The following is a 24,727-nucleotide window of genomic DNA, read 5'->3' on the forward strand; positions in this document are numbered from 1 at the left end:
GTCAAAAGTTTTACAACACCTACTCTTTCCAGGATTTTTCTTTATTTGTACTATTTTCTACATTGCATATTACAAATATTCTACAAAGCCGTCATCAAGGCAAAGGGTGGCTACTTTGAAGAATCTAAAATATAAAATATATTTGATTTGTTTAACACTTTTCGTTAATTTTACACAAAACCAAAAATGCTAAACAAACTCGGAAATCTAAAATAAATTGATTCTTTATGAAATCACCTTGAGGAAATTATGTACATCCATTCAGACAAACCCAAAGTATCTAGCTATGTGACTTGTAAAATAGTTTCCAGGTTTACTCGGTATAACATAAAAATAACATCAAACCTTTACCAAACGTGATGATACCTTAACGGATTTGTTACCTAGCATGGTATGACATATTCTTTCGATATTAGAAAGTTTAAACGTGCTATTACATACTGATATTATGTATTTTATAAAGTATTAGTTAATGTTTGGAATATTGAGAGCTGCATAAGGATTTGGAGGATGAGGACATTCCATGTATTTATTTCTGTCACTGGTGGGTGCCAGAAGGTATGCGGGCCAAGATAGCTGGGGGGCCACTGGTGCTAATCTTAGGAGTACGTGATGGAATATCCTGACTAGGGTGCAACACGATACCATATAGGGTGATCCTATATGTGGCGAGGAGTGACACTCAATAATGGTTGGCAACTGTTGGATGGAATTAGCTCTGAAAAGCATTATATAAACTAAGACGTTTTCTATGTAAGTCATTCAGATGACAATAGGCTACGCCGGTACCGCTTGTCATGTGAATCTGGTACTGTAATATTAAATACTTTGAACCAACTCTCCATCTAAGTGTTTAACTATTCTCTTGCATACTGAATTACTTGATGTCAGAGAAACTCGTCATAACACATACCAGTAGTAATAAAAAGAAACTGACACAAAGGTTATCTTCTTGACATTACAGTTCTGGAGCTTTCTTTATACTGAAGAATGGTGCGTGCCTGCCTGGAACTTCCTGTTCCCCCACTACCACAGTGCAGCCACAGATAGAACAATGAAACAGATATTTCACTGGATGTATAATTGTGAAGCATCCGGTTGGCGTTTCCAAGGAAGCCCACTGGCCGGCAGTGGGAGAAGATGGAAGGAGATGGATTTTGGCCGATATTCTGCAAATGTTCTAATCGATTAAACATCTGATCTTAATACAGTTCTGTTCCCAAAACTAAAATCTGTTATGCACAGAGTGGACTAAGTTTTGTGGACTTACCTGTTGTAAATATTTTTTAAAATCACGTTATTTAGAAGGAACGCAAAGGCGAAATGAGTTATTGTACACGAGCGCTTCACAGAGGAGGTATTCCCTAACAGAAATATGCAGATGTGTGCTAGAACACGCCAATAGGATCTCGCTAGCTCGTGCTTGGCTCTGCCCACTATGACTCATCTGTTCCCATTGGAAACGACCAGCTGTGGTCTATCTTGGTTTAGTTATAAGAAATCATTGGTGCAACCGTCCGTGCGTTCAGGGATCCTTGGGATGGCCCTACCCCATTATATGAGAAGGGTGGTGCTTAATTTGAGCTGGATCCTCCGGTACCTCTCAGTTTTGTAGTCTTTGGTTCCGGAACCCATTTGCCAGGATCAGGTAGCCTACGGGAAGTGTGCTGGAGGTGCTGCAGCACTCTGCAGTCTGTTCAGAAATACATTCAATAATTCCCAATACTACACCAGGAGTAAGACTAGAATTTCACCACAGAGGATCCATAGCTAATGAAAAAAAATAGCCTAGCTGTGGATTGTGTGTAGCCAAATCACAAGGCATGCCTAACGTGTGGCAAATCTGTCAGTTAACAGCATGCAGCCAAAACAGGCCTTTAGCAAATATTTCTAATACAATCGCTGGAAAACACAGGATGTAAAGCAAATGGATCCTGCTGAAAATAAAATACTAATGTCTGTATGTTACCAAGTTAACAACTTCCAAATAGGCCTATTGAGCGAACAGCATTGTTTAAAAAAGCAAAGCAAGAGAGAGATAAGCTTTTGGCCGGTGAGTGAGCTGCACATCATTGGGTGAGTCAGTGAAACTGGAAAGCTTTTTTAGGACTATTTCTTCCTCCTCATATTGTACAATGTGTTTCTCTGCACACTTAGGGGCCATTATAATCAGGACAAAATTGCTGAATCGAATCAAAGGTAAGGATCTCTGGGTTAACTATCTAATGTTAGCTAAATTTAGTAATGAATAAATAGGCTACATTTATTTAAATGGTCAATTCTGTGAACTGTCTTGTGCAAGTTTTAAATTGACACAATACCTGTTAGCAAAGGTGTCAGCTAGAGATGACATGCAGGAGATTGCAGTGATTTGTTGTTTTGCATGATGTCTACTTTGATGATAATTAGCGTTTTATAATCTGAGAGGAAATAGAGCCGAATATGTTGCTAAAAGTCACGCCAGGGTAAGCCTACACGAAACACAGCCCTTATTTTAAGTGTTTCTAAAATGAATAAAAAGGGAAAATGATTGGAACCATTTCCCTGTTTGACCGCTACGTTTTATGACACAATTTTTGCAAAAATAATAATAATAAAAAAAAAACTGTATTCAGACTTTACCCAGTACTTCGTTGAAGCACCTTTGGCAGTGATTACAGCCTCGAGTCTTCTTGGGTATGACCAGAGAATCTTGTTTCTCATGGTCTGAGAGTCCTTTAGGTGTCCTTTGCCAAACTCCCAGCGGGCAGTCATGTGCCTTTTCATGAGGAATGGCTTCCGTCGAGCCACTCTACCATAAAGGCCTGATTGGTGGAGATCTGCAGAGATGGTTGTCCTTCTGGAAGGTTCTCCCATCTCCAGAGGAACTCTGGAGCTCTGTCAGAGTGACCACCGGCTTCTCGGTGACCTCCTGACCAAGGCCTTTCTCCCCGATTGCTTAGTTTGTCCGGGCGGTCAGCTCTAGAAAAGGTCCTGGTGGTTCCAAACCTCTTCCATTTAAGAATGGAGGCCTTTCGATCATATCCTTGGACTAAAATGATTGACACTCAGGTGCAAGCCTAACATCATGTGCAAAGGGCCTTTGGGTAACGTAGCACATATTCAATGATATCTATTTTTCTCACGTAGGCTGTTCATTTCTGATCTTTGATACTTTTTTTGGTTTATAAATGTATCATGGTATACTACATTAAACGCTATACGTATGGGCCATATTGTTACTTGGTAGCTACTAGCAGCAGACCCTGTGTTGTGGATCATCTACCACTATTTTGGACGGTCCATACTGTAACGTTAGTCTCAGGCTTCACTAACTAGCGTTACTGTTTTAGGTGGAGCTATTCTTTGCTACTTTTCAAACAAATACTACGTGATATTTCACATATCATCTTGCTAGATAGGCTACTAGCAAAAGACCCTGTGTTGTTAGGATAGATTTATGTTTGTTTCTTCCAACAGATCTTTACATATTTTCCTCACTACAAAATATTCCTGCGGTCCTTGTGGTTACTAAACAGATTTTAGATATGCCTTTATGCTATAGCTTACTCCATGTTTACATCTTTGGTTAAATGACTTCAAATGCTAAACTTAAATGTACTTTGTGGAATGTCCGTGGAGTTTGTAAACTATCCAAGCTTAAAACAGGTTATTACTAGGCTTAAACAACTTCATTCATCTATTGTGTTCCTACAAGAAACTCACTTGTTGAAGGATGAGCTACTTAAAGTATGCAGGAGATGACAAGGGCAAGTAATAGCATCCTGTTTCTCCTCTCATTCTCAGGGTGTTATGGTTTTAATTCACTAATCTGTTCTGTTTCAAGTGGATACTATTATAACTGATACAGCTGGTAGATACATTTAGATACAGGGAACTCTTTTGAATGAGCATATTAATCTGGATAATGTTTATGGTCCTAATGATGATAATCCCAAATTCTTTGAGAATGTATTTCTATTGATAGCCTCCATTCCTGTTAAAGTCCTAATGGCAGGGGACTTTAATTGCACTCTTGATCCTCATCTAGATCGCTCCTCTGGTTTAGACACTTCCCACTCGCAGAGTAGAAAGAAATTACAGCATTTCATTAAGGACTTAAATCTATGTGAACCTTGGAGGACTCAGAACCCGAGTAAAAGGGAGTATTCATGTTACTCGTCAACATTTAAATCATATTCTCATGTAGACTACTTTTTAGTTTCTTGCTCATTGCTTCCCAATGTAGCAGGACGTGGATATGATACTATTGTTCTGAATGACCATTCCCCTGTGTCATTATTCTATAGGGATACAAAACTAGTAAAAGGATCCTCTAGATGGCGTTTGCATCCCAGATGGTTACAGGACCCAGACTTCTTACATTACGTTGGAGTGCATATTGATGTTTATTTGACATTGAACACTGACCAAACGTCAGCGAGTACCAGATGGGAGGCTTTCAAAGCACATATTTGGGGGCAAATTATACATTTTACCAGTTTCAAATCTAATAAATCAGAAAATGAGAGATGGACAGCAAAATCAGAGAATTGGAGTGGGAAGCTTTTTTGGATAACTCAGTAGAAGTAAACAAGGAATGATTTGGTCTTAAAGCTCAGTATGATGAACTTCCCCCCTCAAAGGCTGCAAACAGCTTAACTAGGCTGAAACAGTCCTATGATCAAGGTGAAAAACCTGGTATATTGCTGGCCTGGCGCATTAAGAAGTCAAATTCAGCCTTTAATTCAATTCATAATTTACAAGGACAATTATCAATGGATCCTGTAGAAATAAACCAAACATTTGCTTCCTACTACAACACACTTTACAACTCTGAATCTCCTGAGAACTGAACTAGTCAGGTCTTGATTTTCCCTCTATTTCAGAAGACACTCATTTGGATCTGATAAAAGGAATTGGATGGTGTTGAAATATCTGATGCTATTTTCAATCTGAAGGGAGGTAAAGCGGAAGGTCCAGATGGGCTCCCAATAGATATTTAAGGACAAACTTCTAGGTCCACTTTTGGATATGTACAGTGCATTCGGAAAGTATTCAGACCCCTTGACTTTTTCCACAATTTGATTCGTTATAGCCTTATTCTGAAATGGATTAAATAAATAAAAATCCTCATCAATCTACACACAATACCTCATAATGACAAAGTGAAAACAGGTTCTTAGACATTTTTGCAAATGTATTAAAAATAAAACAGCAGAAATACCTTGTTTACATAAGTATTCACACCCATTGCTATGAGACTCGAAATTGAGCTCAGGTGGATCCTGTTTCCATTGATCATCCTTGAGATGTTTCAAGAACTTAATTGGAGTCCAACTGTGGTAAATTCAATTGATTGGAGATGATTTGGAAAGTCACACAACTGTCTATATAGGTGACCAAGAACATGATGGTCATGACAGAGCTCCAGAGTTCCTCTATGGAAATGTGAGAACCTTCCAGAAGGACAACCATCTCTTCAGCACTCCACCAATCAGGCCTTTATGGTAGAGTGGCCAGACGGAAGCCACTCCTCAGCAAAAACCACATGACAGCCCGCTTGGAGTTTGCCAAAGGCACCTAAAGGACTCGGACCATGAGAAACAAGATTCTCTGGTGTGATGAAGCCGAGATTGAACTCTTTGGCCTGAATGCCAAGTGTCACGTCTGGAGGAAACCTGGCACCATCCTTATGGTGAAGCATGGTGGTGGAAGCATCATGCTGCGGTGATGTTGTTCAGCGGCAGGGACTGGGAGCCTAGTCAGGATCGAGGGAAAGATGATTGGAGCAAAGTACAGAGAGATCCTTGATGAAAACCTCCTCCAGTGCGCTCAGGATCTCAAGACCGGGGTGAAGGTTCACCTTCCAACAGGACAACGACCCTAAGCACACAGCCAAGACAACGCAGGAGTGGCTTCGGGACAAGTCTCTGAATGTCCTTGAGTGGCCCAGCCAGAGCCGGGACTTAAACCCAATCGAACATCTCTGGAGACCTGAAAATAGCTGAGCAGCAACGCACCCCATCCAACCTGACAGAGCTTGAGGATCTGCAGAGAGGAATGGGAGAAACTCCCCAAATACAGGTGTGCCATGCTTGTAGCGTCATACACATTAAGACTTTGGCTGCAATCACTGCCAAAGGTGCTTAAACAAAGTACTGAGTAAAGGGTCTGAATACTTATGTAAATGTGATTGTTCAGTTGTTGTTGTTTTTGCTTTGTCATTATGGGGTATTGTGTGTAGATTGATGAGGGGAAAAAACAATTTAATCAATTTTACAATAAGGCTGTAACGTAACAAAATGTCGAAAAAGTCAAGAGGTCTGAATACTTTCCGAATGCACTGTATATAGACAGGTGTGTGCCTTTCCAAATCATGTCCAACAAACTTAGTTAGATAGAACCTGCTCTTACCGTGAGAAACAGATTTCCCAATCTTCTTCTCCTCTTCTTCATCTTTAATGTTGACATTCAGCTCCAGTGTTTGACTGCAGTCTTCCAGCTTCATTGATGCCATCTCTGGATCCTGCAGTAAACTGGGCTCCACTCTAACAATCAGGACCCAGTGACTGTAGGTTTGGACTCAGTGTGGAAGGAGAGAGGCAGGCTGGGTTTGTCCTCACTGTTGATGTTACCAGCCTCAGACTTACCTGAATCGGCCTGTAGTAATAAAGAGAATCAGATACAAAAAGTTATTGTCTTGACAGTTCTGCCACTTTCTTTATACTCTAAAAATATTTTCACTTTTTTCTTGTTCAATTATCTAATTCAGTGCTTGACTTGGACTGAAATAGGTGCTAATACTCATTTTGGGTGCCGGTACTGTTTATATTAAGGTGCAGGAGCTCCACAATACTTTTGAGCTAATACCTAACCTATAGTAGATAAACGCATAAATGACTCAAAATCCATTTAGTACAAGGTTACAGTTTGTCATAGACAGCACTATGTGCTAATTTCCTTAAACCTTGTCTTCACTGTATTACTTCAATCAAAAACCAATTGTATTTCCTGTTCACACCATAGCAACATTTATTGATAAAGACAGAAACAACAGAATGTGTCTGAATATTAGTACACATGTAGAAAACTGATAATCATTACATTCTGCTTCAAAACAGTAGTGCGACCGTGAAATTGTCTCTATCTGATGCACCCGCACTGTCCTCACTGAAGTCTGTTGACGCTGACCGAGAGTAGCCGCCATTTTACCAGCTTGGGAATTTTACACAAAACCAATAATATGCTAAACAAATACAGAAATCTCAAATAAATTGATTATTTATGAAATTACCATGAGAAAATTATGTACATCCACTCAGACAACCCCAAAGTCTCTAGCTATGTGACTTGTAAAATAGTTTTTATCACGTTCTTCACTTGGTTTGACACAAAAATAACACATCAAACCTTTACCAAACGTGATAATACCTTAACGGATGTGTTACCTAGCATGGTATGACATGTTCTTTCAACATTAGAAAGTTTAAACGTGCTATGACATACCTCTAGTAATAAATAGAAACGGACACAAAGGTTATCTTCTTGACTGCACAGTTCAGGCGCTTTCTTTATTGTGAAGAATGGTGCCCGCCTGCCCGGAACTTCCTGTTCCCCCACTACTAACGGTCCGTGCATTCCGAGATCAGATTACAACATTTCATTAAATTACTGAAAAAGTGTAAACTGTAGCAATTTATTTCCCTTTATAGTTTATTAGGCTAAGCATGACCTACATCCAAATAATTTATCTAGGGTTGGAACCGGTTCAGGGAACAGAACCGAAAAATAACGTTAAAAAGAACCGGAAACTAAAGTGTTCTATACTTTTCAGGAACAGCAGTTATTTTAAAATCATGGAATCCAGGTAATAACCTTATTTTACTTTCCGGGTATTTTTTTCCAGTCCCACAAAAATTACAACAAAGCTCACTCTAGAAACGTATTCCAGTTTCTGCCTGCCAGCTGGAATGGAAATCTTTGCCAGTGGGTGTGCATGTGGAAACTACCTGCTAATGATGGGAAGTTCGGCTCTTTTCTGAGAGCCGGCTCTTTTGACTCGGCTCCCAAAGAAGAGCCGGCTCTTTCGACTCCCGAACGGCTCTTTATTTAGGATCTTTTGTAGCCTATATTTTACCTTAACTTTGAAAAAAAATCATGGTTTATGTGTTGAAAACCCTTTTGCTTTCAGTGTTTTTATGAGAGACCTTATAATGCCTAATTCTGTGCATTTATTCTGTGACAAAACCACTCTTACATTTGTTTATTTCAATTAAACTTTTTTATTGCACAAATTAACAATAAACTTCAAACAAATCCACAGAACAGAATCAAAACCAGAACCAAACTCCAGCAAACAGCATTAGTCCTCAGGGCAGGTTGGCATTCAGGAAGATCAGATGCCTCAGCTTGGATGGGCTGATAGGCCTGATACGATTTCGCCTCTCCGTGAGTATCTGCCCTGTTTTGGAGAAGATTCTCTCAGAAGGAACTGATGTGGCAACAATACATAGTCTCCCCTCCATCACCTTCACCAGGAGTGGAAAGACTGAGGCCTTGGCCTGCCACCAGCTCAGTGGGTCTTCTGCTCTCTGGATGAGGGGCTCCTCAAGGTAGCTCCTCACCTCCATTATAGCATCAGCTGTCGGATTTCTCCTTGAAGCATCTCCTGTAGCTCTGTCATCAAAAAGCCTCCAAACAGCAGAGGTTTGCTGCTCCTCCTCCACTTGGCCCTGTAATGGTGGAGCTGGCTGGCTGCTGGGGGTGCATTTTGCTGCTGCTGCTGCACTAATCCTCTGAAGAGCTTCATCAACAGCTCTACGATCACTGAAGGCAAGTTTTTTAAACCTTGGATCCAATAAGGTAGTTTCTGAAAGGACAGTGTTGTACTCCATCCGCAGAAATTTGCGGTCCATGGCTGAACAAAGAGCTGCAACTAATTCCTTCACTTTCTGCACAGTTACTGTCCATTGGTTCTCGGCTGTCACCAGCTGCAGACCTTTGCAAAGCAGGAGCATTTTCGAGGCTGTGACATAGCTGAAGGAGAGAAAACAGCAACTTTTAGAATTTAGTTTTTTAAAAGTATGTGGCATATTATACGTGATGCATTATACTGTATGTGTTGTGTTTGCAATGTATAATAGTGACTGAATAGTAGTAGAGAAAACAATGCTTCAATGGTTCTAGGTACCTGTCTGCACTTATCTCCACAGTCACCTCCTGGAATGGTTGCAGGACGGCGCAGACCTCTTTCACCAGCTCCCATTCCTCTTGGCTTAATGGCTCAATAGATGCGTTGATGAGGGCCAGGGTGGAGATGATGGCATCTTTTATTTCAAGCATTCGTTTCAACATATCAAATGTTGAGTTCCACCTGGTGGCACACTCTTGTTTGGGCCTCAGTTCAGGAATCCCCATTTGGCGCTGTGTGGACTTTAGCTTCTGTGCTGCTACTGTGCTTTTGTGGAAAAACTCCACAACAGCCTTCACCTTATCCACGGTTGTTTTGATCACCTTCAGAGCATCTCTAACCACCAGGTTTAGTGTATGCGCCAGACATGGGTGATGGGTCCACTTCAAAACTTTTATGGCTTTGGTGATGTTTGCAGCATTATCACTCACACAGCACACCACTTTGTCCTCTACTTGCCACTCTTTTGCCACTCTTAGTAGCTCCACTGCCAAGTTTTCTGCAGTGTGTCTGTCGGTGAACTCGAAGCAGTCCAGAAGGCAAGATGTCATCTTGTAATCTTCAATAAAGTGGCAAGTGACAGACATGAAAGAGCAGGTTGTTCTGGAGGTCCAGCAGTCAGTTGTCAGGCAAACTGATGGAGCTTTTGTCACCCTTTCTTGCCATAATGCACGTTCTGTGTCATATAGTTTTGGGATCATTGTTTGGGAAAGTGTTTTTCTACTGGGTAGAGTGTATGTGGGATTTAGGGCTTTGACAAAGTTTTTCATTCCTTTGTCCTCCACAATGGAAAAGGGTTGAAAATCAGAAGCTACCATTTTAGCCAACTCATCATCAATACTGTGCTGTTTGGCTGGGGTCATCAGTTTAGGTAAAAACTGACTTATTTTGCTTTGAGTTGCAGTAGGAGAGGTTATACTTGCACGCATGGGGATGGCAGTAGACGTTACAGCAGCTGTTGTTCTGGTATGAGACACACCAGGATCAGTAGATGGTGAGCTGGCTTGCCCTCTCTCCTCTAACTGCACTGTAGGATGGACAGTTCTTGTATGTCTATGCAGGTTTGTGGTGGAACCTGCTCTTATAGTGACCTTCGTTTTGCAGTGAAGGCACTCTGCTTTCTTGTTCCCAATATCTTTAAACTGCAGCCAGATGCTGCTTCGCTTTCTAGTGTCACTCATAGTTAAACGACACGACAATGCAAGACGCACACACGCTCCTCAGTCCGCTCTGTCTCTCTCTTCACTTGCAGTGGAGTCAAGTGGTGTGTCTGCCCCGCCCCCTCTCTGTTTACACATCCTTAATTCTCACGTGAATGCCGCATGCTGGTCGCCATGCTGGCCAATCATAACAGACCTCTGTGAAAGTGAAACCTAAGCAGCGAATGGGCAAAAAACTGGGAGCCGGCTCTCACTCGATGCGAGCCGGCTCTTCTGATTCACTACAAAGAGCCGGCTCTCAGAGCCGATGCTTGTGCGCATGACCCATCACTACTACCTGCTCCTCCCCTCTGAAGCATAGGTTACTGTATCCTACTGACAACGTTACAAGCATGATTCAGAAATTAGGGAGATATGTTTAATTTGAGAAGAATGGATGAACTTTTTCAATGCTAGTTAATGATACTATAGTCACCACGTTTCACATTGGATTTATTAACGACAAAAAGGTACGACCTGTTTTTAATTCTAGTGCTACACTGCACTGCACAAACAAGGTTGTTAGCTAGCTAGCTAACATCTGCTCTGGTCCAACGTTAAACCAACTCTGAAGTTCAGACATTCAAAGTTCCTCCATAGAAGCCGCTCCTCCGTAGGTATAATTCTGTGGGCCTAATTCAGATAATGCAGGTCATAACACGATGCCCAGCTCTTCAATGCAAGCTTTCTCTATCCTCTAACGAGCTCTCCACACCCGCAAAATGTCGCACCTTACATTGTGATTGGCAGCAGAGTGTGCTCTGAATGATTTTCTTATACAGATACTCTGTGGTGTACTAGTGTATTTATTCTCCCACTTGGATGTCACTTCCACAAGCTTTAAATTGAGGGCCAGGTTGTCAGGATGGGTAATGTACTGTACACATTAATTACAAGTACTCCTAAAGATACACTTAATTTTAATTGGCTAAATCCTGTGTAACAACTAGTAATTACATTGTACTTGGCTAACATTACATGTACTATGCTTTGAAATAGTGTCTTATTCTTTGAAATAGTGTCTTATTCTTCATCTGGGTATTGTATTTATTATGGATCCCCATTACTCTTCCAAAATTAAGGCAGTTCATACAATTTTAAAAACATTACAATACATTCACAGATTTCACAACACACTGTGTGCCCTCAGGCCCCTACTCCACCACTACCACATATCTACAGTACAAAAATTCATGTGTACGTGTGTGTATAGTGCGTATGTTATCGTGTGTGTGTGTATGCATGTGTCTGCGCCTATATTTGTGTTGCTTCACAATCCCCGCTGTTCGATAAGGTGTTTTTTTAAATCTGTTTTTTAAATCTAATTGTACTACTTGCATCAGTTACCTCTGGTGGCATGTCTTGTGGGGTATGCATGGGTGACCGAGCTGTGCGCCAGTAGCTCAAACAGACAGCTCGGTGCACCCAACATATCAACACCTCCACTTTGAGCCATGAGAGATGCATATTATTAATATTAGCTCTCTGTTTACATCCAAGGGCCAGCCGTGCTGCCCTGTTCTGAGCCAATTGCAATTTTCTTAAGTCCTTTTTTGTGGCACCTGACCACACGACTGTACAGTAGTCCAGGTGTGACAAAACTAGGGCCTGTAGGACCTGCCTTGTTGATAGTGTGGTTAAGAAGGTAGAGCAGCGCTTTATTATGGACATATTTTTCCCCATCTTAGCTTCTGTTGTATCAATATTTTTTGACCATGAAAGTTTAAAATCCAGGGTTACTCCAAGCAGTTTAGTCACCTCAACTTGCTCAATTTCCACATTATTTATTACAAGATTTAGTTGAGGTTTAGGGTTTAGTGAATGATTTGTCCCAATTACAATGCTTCTAGTTTTAGAAATATTTAGGACTAACTTATTCCTTTCCACCCACTCTGAAACTAACTGCATCTCTTTGTTAAGTGTTGCAGTCATTTCAGTCGCTGTAGTAGCTGACATGTATAGTGTTGAGTCATCCGCATACATAGACACTTGTATTAGATCTGTTTTCGTAAACTCAACCAAGTTAACCCAGATGGGATGCTTTATTTTGGAGGCAAGTGCTAGCAACAACATTGACTGGAGATATATTTTGAACAGTCCACATTAATGTTTAAGTAAAATATTTTTTATTTTACCAGGTAAGTTGACTGAGAACACATTCTCATTTACAGCAACAACCTGGGAAATAGTTACAGTGGAGAGGATGGGGGATGAATGAGCCGATTGGAAGCTAGGGATGATTAGGTGGCCATGATGGTATGAGGGCCAGATTGGGAATTCAGCCAGGACACTGGGGTTAACACCCCTACTCTTACGATAAGTGGCCTGGGATCTTTAGTGACCGCAGACAGTCAGGGCACCAGTTTTACGTCCCATCTGAAAGACGGCACACAGGGCAATGTCCCCAATCACTGCCCTGGGGCATTGGGGTGTTATTTTTTTGACCAGAGGAAAGAGTGCTTCCTGCTGGCCCTTCAACACCACTTCCAGCAGCAGCTGGTCTCCCATCCAGGGACCGACCAGGACCAACCCTGCTTAGCTTCAGAGGCTAGCTAGCAGTGTGATGAAGGGGAGTATATTGCTGGCAAATATTAATTAGAGCCTATTGAGCATATGCTATAATATCTCAGACACCCAGAGCATCCACAAGGGATCCCAACCTTTGTCACAGTTGTTAATAAATCGGAATCACAGACCACAATTACTACCAGGTACATGTTATTACATTGTAACTATGTGTCATTACAGTTAACTACAATACTTGTTTACAGGGTAGTTACACATGTAATTACACTGTAATTAAGGACCCCATAAAAGGAAGTGTTACCGGCATCTCTTCTTTATGTATACGTTGATGTGCTTTAAAAAACCCTAGAGCACCCCTGTGGAAATCAAATTAGCATAATAATAACAATCCCCATCAAAATCTGTCTGTTTAAGCTAGAGATGTATTTTTTGCATGGGCTGCGTCTCAATCCACCACATCCTCTGAGGTCGGCCTTCCTCATCTGCGGTGGAAGAACTACAGTGTTGTTTGTCAGACCAGGAGACTTCTGTCTGTAGCGTCCGAGAAGTTTGGCCTACACATCTAAAGGTGAGACTCACCAACAAGTTCATGTCTGTTGTTTCGCTCTAGGACGCCTACAAGTGTCTGAAGGTAGCAGGTACCAGTTTAAAACATTTGTGGAAGTAAATATTGAAGTACTTAGTGCCCAAAAAAGGTGTTAAATATGTTTGACTTATCTTTCTTAATATAGAACAGAAACTTAAAAACCAACTTCCCTCTGAAAATGATTAGCAATATCACCCCCCACTCACTATCACAAGGGTTAGCAAATGTCAGGATCAATTCCATTTCAATTACAGTCAATTCACAAAGTAACCCAAATTCCAATTCCACATTTTCCTCATTCATTTACAGATGGATACACTGCTGATTGGCAATGATGTTTAGATATCCTGTGGCATTCAAAAGTTGCTGCACTTTTATCAAGAGAACCAATATGTGCCATGAAAACACACCATCACCACCAGCCTGAAACACTGACACACAGCATGGATGCATGTACTCATGTTTTTTTCCCATACCCTAGTCCTCCCATCAGTACAAAACTCATCAAATCAGGCAATGCTTTTCAAATTCTCCAGTGTCCAGTGTTTTCATTCCATAGCCCACTGCAACTGCAGTTTCTTGCTGAAAGCTAATGGGGATCTATAATAAATACACTAAAACTACATCATTAAGGATCATAGCGTTCAGTCAATGTCATGGAAATAGCAGGTGTCCTTAATGTTTTGTACACTCAGTGTATGTTGTGTCTACCAGCTCATTCCCACAGAAAACACAGAAGGAATCAGTACCACCCAGTCAACCATCAGACTCCTTTGTGAGACGCCTCACAGAGGATATTCAACCCTAAGGGCAAATCCAAGGTCATCTCAATATCTTTACAATAGAAGCTAACAAAACACACCAAAACTGACCAGGTGAACACTGATCAGTAAAGTCAAGACAGGCTAGCATTCTATAACGCTCCCTTTCCTCTGCACAGTTCTCTAACAGTGAGAAACAATAGGATTACAATAGAGTGTTCTACGCTTTCTTCATTTGATCCAATTCAGCGTTGCCAATTATTTTATGAGATGAGAATTAAGTGGAGTGACTAATCTTAGCTGGTCTGAGAGAACTGATGAGGATTTCACCTTTATACATTGGTGTCTTTTAAATGGCCCAATCTGTAGAATCTCTTCTCACAGTCAGTGCAGTGATGAGGCTTCTCTCCAGTGTGTATCCGTTGGTGTGTTTTTACATTGCCCAAATCAGGATAAACTCTTGCCACATTAAGATCAGTGGTAAGGCTTATCTCCTTTATGTTTACCTTGGTGTCTTTTAAGGTGCCCATTTGAGAGAAACTCTTTCCACAGTCTGAGCAGGAGTAAGGCTTCTCTCCTGTGTGTGTTCTCTGATGAACTTTTAGCCTAGTTGATGTTGTGAAGCATTTTACACAATCAGAGCAGGAGTAAGGCTTCTCTCCTGTATGTATACGTTCATGTGTTTTTAAGTGGCCCAGTTGAGAGAAACTCTTCCCACAGTCAGAGCAGGAGTAAGGCTTCTCTCCTGTGTGTGTTCTCTGATGACCTTTTAGCTCAGTTGATGTTGTGAAGCATTTTACACAATTAGAGCAGGAGTAAGGCTTCTCTCCTGTGTGTGTTCTCTGATGAACTCTTAGCTCATTTGATGTTTTGAAGCATTTTACACAGTCAGAGCAGGAGAAAGGCTTCTCTCCTGTGTGTGTTCTCTGATGAACTTTTAGCCCAGTTGATGTTCTGAAGCATTTTACACAATCAGAGCAGGAGTAAGGCTTCTCTCCTGTGTGTGTTCTCTGATGAACTCTTAGCTCATTTGATGTTGTGAAGCATTTTACACAGTCAGAGCAGGAGAAAGGCTTCTCTCCTGTATGTATACGTTCATGTGTTTTTAAGTGGCCCAGTCGAGAGAAACGCTTTCCACAGTCAGAGCAGGAGTAAGACTTCTCTCCTGTGTGCACTCTCTGATGAACTGTCAGAGTCTTTGATGTTGTGAAATTCTTCCCACAGTCAGTACAGGAAACCAGATTCTCTCCTGTGTGTATTTTTAGGTGTATTTTTAACTTTGATAGATTTGAGAAACTCTCCTCACAATGTGGGCAGTGGTGAGACCTCTTAGCTCTGTGATCTTCCTGCTGTTGCTCTCTGGATGTAGAGAATGTCTCAACATGGTCTCCTGTGTGAACAACATCAGAATAACCAGTCAGTTGGTGTGATATACATGTCAATCAAATGTATTTTATGAAGCCCTTTTTACATCAGAAGTTGTCACAAAGTGCTTTATAGAAACCCAGCCAAAAACCCCAAAGAGCAAGCCTTGCAGATGTAGAAGCCATATCATCCTCCACTCACTATCACAAGGGTTAGTAACTACACAGACTCATTTAATAGAACTTTAAAACATTGGCAGTTTGTCTACTTGACTTCTTTAGTCTACTCTCTGAGCACTCCAGAGAGCCCAGTGAATAAAACACATCCTGGCAATACTGGTGTCAAACCATGCAAGGGTCAGTAGCATGAAATAATATCTACCTTCTCATTGACACAGTTCATCATGAAACAGTTCTACTGCAACTTTTCATGCACAGTGGGAAGTTGGAACGAACAACACAAACTTAGTTAGATAGAACCTGCTCTTACCATGAGAAACAGATTTCCCAATCTTCTCCTCCTCTTCTTCATCTTTAATGATGACATTCAACTCCAGTGTTTGACTGCAGTCTTCCAGCTTCATTGATGCCATCTCTGGATCCTGCTTAGGAAACTGAGCTCCACTGTCACAATCAGGACCCAGTGACTGTAGGTTTGGACTCAGTGTGGAAGGAGAGAGGCAGGTTGGGTTTGTCCTCACTATTGATGTTACCGGCCTCAGATTTAATTCTAGTCGTCCTGTAGAAACAATGAGAAACAGACACAAAAAGTTATTGTCTTGACAGTTCTGGCACTTTCTTTATTCTCAAAAAATATATTATCTTTCTTCTTGTTAAATTATCTACTTCAGTGTTGACTTGAAAATAGGTGCCGGTACTCATTTTGGGTGCCGGTACTGTTTATATTAAGGTGCAGGAGCTCCACAATACTGTTGAGCTAATATTCTATAAGAGGAACAGGAGCTCAAGCACTAGATATTTGAGGTGCCGGAACTTAACCTATAGTATATTTTCCCAAATTCACATACAGTACCAGTCAAAGGTTGGCATTATCTCTACCAACTTCATGAGGTATTCACCTGGAATACATTTCAATTAACAGGTGTGCCTTGTTAAAAGTTCATTTGTGGAATTTCTTAATGCGCTTGAGCCAATCACTTGTCTTGTGACAAGGTAGGGGTGGTATACAGAAGATATGCCTATTTGGTAAAAGACCAAGTCCATATTATTGCAAGAACAGCTCAAATAAGCAAAGAGAAACAACAGTCCATCATTACTTTAAGATTCTTCAAGTGCAGTCGCAAAAACTATCAAGCGCATTGATGAAACTGGCTCTCATGAGGACCGCCACTGGAAAGGAAGACCCAGAGTTACCTCTGCTGCAGAGGATAAGTTCATTAGAGTTACCAGCCTCAGAAATTGCAGCCCAAATAAAAGCTTCACATAGTTCAAGTAACAGACACATCAACATCAACTGTTCAGAGGAGACTGCGTGAATCAGGCCTTCATGGTCGAATTGCTGGAAGGAAACCACAACTAAAGGACACCAATAAGAAGAAGACTTGCTTGGGCCAAAAAACATGAGCAATGGACATTAGACCGGTGGGAATCTGTCCTTTGGTCTGATGTGTCCAAATTTGAGATTTTTGGTTCCAACCGCAGTCTCTTTTGTGAGATGCAGAGTAGGTGAACGGATGATATCTACATGTGTGGTTCCCACGTGAAGCATGGAGGAGGTGTGATGGTGCTTTGCTGGTGATTTATTTAGAATTCAAGGCACACTTAACCAGCATGGCTACCACAGCAGTCTGCAGCGATACACCATCCCATCTGGTTTGTGCTTAGTGGGATTATTTGTTTTTCAACAGGACAATGACCCAACACACCTCCAGGCTGTGTAAGGGCTATTTGACCAAGAAGGAGAGTGATGGAGTGCTGCATCAGATGACCTGGCCTGCACAATCAACCGACCTCAACCCAATTGAGATGGTTTGGGATGAGTTGGACCGCAGAGTGAAGGAAAATCAGCCAACAAGTGCTCAGCATGTGTGTGAACTTCTTCAAGACTGTTGGAAAAGCATTCCAGGTGAAACTGGTTGAGAGAATGCCAAGAGTGTGCAAATATGTCATCAAGGCAAAGGGTGGCTACTGAAGAATCTAAAATCTAAAATATATTTTGATTTGTTTAACACTTTTGTTGGTTACTACATGATTCCATATGTGTTATTTTATAGTTTAGATGTCTTCACTATTATTCGACAATGTACAAAATAGTAAAAATTAAGAACAACCCTTGAATGAGTAGGTGTGTCCAAACTTTTGACTGGTGCTGTATATTTGCCACTGCTTGACTAAAAAAAAGATAACTTATAGTTAGATAGAACCTGCTCTTACCATGAGAAACAGATTCCCCAATCTTCTCCTCCTCTTCTTCATCTTTAATGTTGACATTCAGCTCCAATGTTTGACTGCAGTCTTCCAGCTTCACTGATGCCATCTCTGGATCCTGCAGTGCAAACTGGGCTCCACTGTCACAATCAGGACCCAGTGACTGTAGGTTTAGACTCTGTGTGGAAGGAGAGAGGCAGGCTGGGTTTGTCCTCACTGTTGATGCTACAGGCCTCAGATTTAATCCTAGTTGGCCTGTAGTCATAAAGAGAAACAGACAATGTTGTGGAGAATTGTCCTTATCCTCAGTAAAAACAAAATACTTCCAGAGTTTTTGTAGAATCAAGATAGACTTTATTACACAAGCAATAGAGCCGAGCTGGTCTGCAGAGCAACTACTCTCCAACACTCAGTTGTCAGTTTTTATACAGTTTCATTTTTGCTCCTAGTACACACCTTTTTGTTAATCCATCCCTGGTTAGTTTACTCCACCATTGTTTCCAATCTTAACATCTTGACCGTCCCGCCCACTTGTTTATTCTTTAATAGTGGCACATTCTGACTTCTCTTCCTTCTATTCAGTCTGTTTTTGGAAACAATGGTGGCGGGACCAAACCCTGTTATGCCACTTCCTGGCTCTGTTTTAACCCTTTAAGTGGTTCTTTCTCCATAGGCGTATATTGAGCCATTTCCTGTCTTTGTTTCAACTGAGCCATTTCCTTTTGCACCATACTTAGCTTGTTATGTTTTCTATCCTTGTGTGAGATAGTGGTTAACCGCGATTAACTGAAAAATCTCCAATACTTTAGGGCCTTTCCGGCCGTCTTCGTGGTTATATGCAGGGAGCATAAATTGTACAATTGAAAGCTAATAAATGCTTTTCCAAGTTAGAACTCATGTATATTTATACTATAAGGCCAGAGGAGGTGTGGTATATGGTCAATATACCACGGCTAAGGGCTGTTAGGCACGATGCAACGCCTGAGTCGCCTTATTGCTATTATAAAACTGGTTACCAATATATGTAGAACAGTACAAATATTGCTTTTGTCATACTTGTGGTGTAGGTCTGAATTACCACGGCTTTCAGCCAATCAGCATTCAGGGCTCTAACAACCCCGACCACCCAATGTATATTTACTACAGTAAAATAATATACTGCACCAACTACATAAATATCTGATAGGGGCCATTATCTTCTATGTGGACTTTAAACGAACATCAGAATGGACGACGCCATTTTAACAGCTCGTAAGATTATACATTTTTACACAAAACCAATAACATGTCAAACGAACACAGAAATCTCAAATGGTTTATTTTATTAAGTTACTTTGACGAAATGTGCCAAATACTATTGCTTTAGAGCCCTAATAAAACAAGGTAGATTTTACATTTACGTCATTTAGCAGACGCTCTTATCCAGAGCGACTTACAGTTAGTGCACACATTATTATTTTCATACTGGCCCCCCGTGGGAATCAAACCCACAACCCTGGCGTTGCAAACGCCATGCTCTATCAACTGAGCTACCTCCCTGCCTGCCATTCCCTCCCCTACCCTGGACCAATTGTGCGCCGCCCCATTGGTCTCCCGGTTGCGGCCGGCTACAGCAGAGCCTGGATTTGAACCAGGATCTCTAGTGGCACAGCTAGCACTGCGATGCAGTGCCTTAGACCACTGCGCCACTCAGGAGACCAGAATGGTCCTAGTGCTGTTGAAATGAGGTTCCTACTGCTGTTGACATGATGGTCCTAGTGCTGTTGAAATGATGGTCCTACTGCTGTTGACATGATGGTCCTAGTGCTGTTGAAATGATGGTCCTAGTGCTGTTGAAAGATGTTCCTACTGCTGTTGAAATGATGGTCCTAATGCTGTTGAATTGATGGTCCTACTGCTGTTGAAATGATGGTCCTAGTGCTGTTGAAATGATGGTCCTGGTGCTGTTGAAATGATGGTCCTAGTACTGTTGAAATGATGGTCCTGGTGCTGTTGAAATGATGGTCCTAGTACTGTTGAAATGATGGTCATAGTGCTGTTGAAATGATGGTTCTACTGCTGTTGAAATGATGGTCCTAGTGCTGTTGAAATGTACAAAAATGTATCTGAAATGTAGCCGTACACATCAACAACCATTGTTTATATAATAACACAATTAAGATATGCACCCCATTACTAACTACAAGTGTATCTGAAATGCAACCATATCTGTCGTAGGTCTACACATAATTTGTGTCTATCAACAACCATATCTGTCGTAGGTCTACACATCATTTGTGACTATCAACAACCATATCTGTCGTAGGTCTACACATCATTTGTGTCTATCAACAACCATATCTGTCGTAGGCCTACATATCATTTGTGTCTATCAACAACCATATCTGTCGTAGGTCTACACATCATTTGTGTCTATCAACAACCATATCTGTCGTAGGCCTACATATCATTTGTGTCTATCAACAACCATATCTGTCGTAGGTCTACACATCATTTGTGTCTATCAACAACCATATCTGTCGTAGGTCTACACATCATTTGTGTCTATCAACAACCATATCTGTCGTAGGTCTACACATCATTTGTGTCTATCAACAACCATATCTGTCGTAGGCCTACATATCATTTGTGTCTATCAACAACCATATCTGTCGTAGGCCTACATATCATTTGTGTCTATCAACAACCATATCTGTCGTAGGCCTACACATCATTTGTGTCTATCAACAACCATATCTGTCGTAGGCCTACACATCATTTGTGTCTATCAACACACACAGATCAGCTGGACAGGATGAGTGCCACTAGGCTATCAAACATTGTACAGGCTTCATAGCATGAATTTCAATAATTAGAGCTATAGGCTACATTTCTGTAGAATGTGACACTAAGCAATGAGCGTAACCTACAGTAAGCCAAGCTGCCACTTCTCTCTGTGGGAGAGTTTCAGAAAAGATAACTAAATCAAACTAAGTGCGTATTCTATATTCAGAGCTGATGTTACATTTCCTACATGACAGTAGCTCATTTCAATCTGCCACAAATAAGAGTAAATGCCCATTCATAGAGCAACACACACACACAGAGACACACACACACAGACACACACATACACACACACACACACACAGACACACACACACTATAGCGAGAGAACAGGGAGGGGTGAAAAACTAGGCTGCATCGTTTCCATAGTAACTTTTACAGTAGCCTATCACACATCGACTGTGTGTAATGCAAATTAATTATGCATTGAAGTGAAAAGCAAAGGCCTACTATACATTAAACAATGTGCCAAACAACAAATAGGCTTACATGAGGGAAAACCAATGAATAAATCATTCCATGAGAAGTTTCAGATTCCATTCTCCTTCCTGGCTAAATGGACTTCTCAGGTCTCTCAAATGCCAGCTGGGCTTTTCGTTGATGTAACATGCTCTGTGTTCAGAGTCTGTGTTCACTGAATACGTTCTTCAGGTTGACGAACACATTTTTGGCACATTGCTGTAGATGCCCCAAAAATGTTAATCATGTTTCAGTGCCAATAGCACAGTCGGCAGTGCTGACAAAGGCCCGCCATACCTTTGAAGAACAAAGAACTTGTCAGTTGGTTGCACTGCCCAGCAATTTTCGGATATTCATGCTGATCAAAGCTTAGCAAACTAGCTATAATTATTCAGAGTGCTGCAACCAAAACTTAACGAAGCTACTAGCTAGCCTATAATTAGCTGTTTCCCTACCCACAACCAGACAACCCACTGCAGACTAAGTCCTGCATGTGGAATAAAGAAGTGAGAGTGATTAGCTAGACAATTAACCTTGTTTCAAATTAAATAAAGGGGGTGTTTTTAGTGTCTAAGTGTTTCAATACATCACATATGCATTGTAGAGGATACTGGTGGCTGTCAAATTGTCTTGTCCCAATGGTGGTGTAAAGGTGTAGTGACATGTTTTGAGTAGATAAATAGACATATACATGTCCTTATGTCCTCAGTCACCTAATCTAAAACCTAATTATGAATAATTACAACATTCTCTACTGCTTTGTGCTACACTCGTTAATGCACATTCACCATTCCCTAAGTGAAGTAGCCTACCCTTCTTTCCATCCGCACCACTATAGACTAACAACTGAGGCAAATTCCTTTGGATCGCACTCGACAAGTTATTGTGGATTATAGAGACTTTTATGCCTGAACACTCACTCCCAGCTCACATCTGAACTATTTGAGTCACTAGTGTCTCTCCACTGGCTCTTACGACAGAGACCATTGAGAACCTGAACTTTCCTGAATAGACGTTGACCTTTGTTGATACCAGATAACATTACTTGAGCCACTGTCCCGTTTCTCCATTTATTTAGGTTGAAATGACAGTATCAAGCCTTATTGATTTCCCCATTATTGTTTGTTTTTGCTTTGATATGATTATACTCATTTCCTCATTTCCTTAGTTCTTTTGTTGCTTCATTGTGATTTAGTTTTATAATTTTTGGAGAGGTATTGCAGTTTATTATACTTGGCCCTACGGCGCAATCGGACAATCTCTCTTTTTCACTGAGTACAACACAACCCAGGAGAGGCCTGCTGCAAACACTGGATTGGATCCCTCAGAGCGTGCCTGCCGTGGGTTGACCATGGACCGTTCCTCAAGGACTTTTACATTTTTAATTTCTGGACTTGTCCAGTTGGGACTTTTAGTCATTAGTCAAAGCATTCACCTGGTCAGTCTGTCATGAAAAGAGCAGGTGTTCCTAATATTTTGAGCATTCAGTGTATATTTTAGTTGACGTATGTGATGTCTGATATACATGAATAAAAGTGTTATTCACCCTGGACATGAGACATGATTTTTGAACTTTTTAATCATAAGCTATAAGCTATGTCTTGGTTGATAAAGTCTGCATGTTGTTTAAGTTACCATAGTAAAAATGTGAAGACCAACATGCTATGAAAAAAGTTATTTTGCATTTAGTCATCCCCCAAATGTGACCATTGAAAGCCTTGACCGTTGCATCCTTCCTCAGGGAACGGCCTGCTGACAGCTGGCAACAGGATGGCATGTTTTTTGATGTGCTGCTCTGGAGTTCCATGTCTCAGCAGACACCTGGGGACAGGGGGAAGAACAGTCTGGGAGACTTTTCGAGGGAGAGAGCATGAGTTCTGAAGTACAGTAAACCCAACCAGGGACCCTGGATTATCTGCTATATCACACAGACAGCACTAGTGAAGACCTTGATTATCTGCTATATCACACAGACAGCACTAGTGAAGACCTTGATTATCTGCTATATCACACAGACAGCACTAGTGAAGACCTTGATTATCTGCTATATCACACAGACAGCACTAGTGAAGACCTTGATTATCTGCTATATCACACAGACAGCACTAGTGAAGACCTTGATTATCTGCTATATCACACAGACAGCAGTAGTGAAGGCCTTGATTATCTGCTATATTACACAGACAGCACTAGTGAAGACCTTGATTATCTGCTATATCACACAGACAGCACTAGTGAAGACCTTGATTATCTGCTATATCACACAGACAGCACTAGTAACGTGCATCAGTATACTATTACAAATGGAGCCTACTTCTCTGTGCTCTGGAGAGATGGCAGGTAATTGGTCAGAAGGCTCTGGAGGTCCTTGGAATGTTCTGTCTCTGGCACCTGGAGAGGGATGGATAGAAGTACTGAGTGTGCTTGAAAGAAAGCAAGAGAGTTAACCTGTAATAAGTATTACATTGTTGATTATTGAGGACTATAAGGGGTCCTTTAAATCAGACGCAGCAACTCAATGTGAGGAGTGTTGGGGGAGTTCTATCTTCATGTCTGTAATGTCCCCTTTTACTGGGTCAGTTCGTTTTGCATGGCTCGGTGCCCCAGATTGGTGGAGATTTCACATAAGGACCAATGGAATGGTCTAAAATGTGCAAACTCCACCCACCCGGGGCACCGGGCCATGTTAAACAAACACGCCCTGTCACGGTTCAGACAGACGACAAGAGGACCACAATTGCGTCACACCAGAAAGTTTATTTAAACTTAAGGGGAAAGGGATGTAGGGAGTGAGTGAAGGCTCCAGGGGTTATCCCGTCCGATGTGCTGGGTCTGTGCCTCCCCCCAGTGGCAGCGATGCGTCCGATGACGCCGGTGGTTGGTGGTCCAGAAGTCCTGGGGGGAGGAAACACAGACACAACGGGGCGGAATGAAACCAGGCAGCAGTACAGTTCAAGGGAAATCCAAAATACGTAGTAGCAAGGCAGAAGGCTGGTCAGAGTTACCGGGATTGAAGAGTAGTCAGGAGTCGTAATGGCAGAAGCAGGTCTGGATCTCCTGAGGCAGAAGAGTATCCAAAAACCAGGCAGGTCCGGGGGTCACAAAACCAGGGTGAGCCAGAAGCGCGAGCAAACAGGTTCGGGTGTGAGCTTTGCAGACGATCTGACAAAGGAGAGCTGAAAGACAGGGCTATAAATACTGGGAGAGGTTAGTGGGTAATGCAGCGCAGCTGGCAGAGTAATTAGAGCCGAGCAGAGCAGGGACAGGTGGAGCTAGTTAGGCTGAGTAGAGAGAGTGGTGAGCAGAGTGGAAGAAAATTAAGGTGGTAACCCGGTGGAGTGAGAGGCTCATGACAGAACCCCCCAAGGGACGGCCCCAGAAGTCCCAAGAGCAACACCACGCCGGGCGGGAGGAGGGAGCCGGAGGAGGGCTAGAACTCCTCCGAA

General features: G+C 41.7%; 1 protein-coding gene across 1 annotated transcript; it reads right to left on the reverse strand.

Annotated features, from left to right (window-relative positions):
• Window positions 1-8,000: 8,000 nt before the first annotated feature.
• Window positions 8,001-10,661, reverse strand: LOC121562539 (E3 SUMO-protein ligase ZBED1-like). Its single transcript, XM_041874775.2, has 2 exons — window positions 9,173-10,661; window positions 8,001-9,018 (listed from the first exon to the last, which is right to left on the reverse strand). The coding sequence occupies exons 1-2, from the start codon at window positions 10,351-10,353 to the stop codon at window positions 8,352-8,354; spliced, it is 1,848 nt and encodes a 615-aa protein (XP_041730709.1). The 5' UTR covers window positions 10,354-10,661; the 3' UTR covers window positions 8,001-8,351.
• Between the last annotated feature and the right edge of the window lie 14,066 nt (window positions 10,662-24,727).

This window comes from Coregonus clupeaformis, unplaced genomic scaffold (assembly GCF_020615455.1).
Source record: "Coregonus clupeaformis isolate EN_2021a unplaced genomic scaffold, ASM2061545v1 scaf1854, whole genome shotgun sequence".
Taxonomy (NCBI): Eukaryota; Metazoa; Chordata; class Actinopteri; order Salmoniformes; family Salmonidae; genus Coregonus; species Coregonus clupeaformis.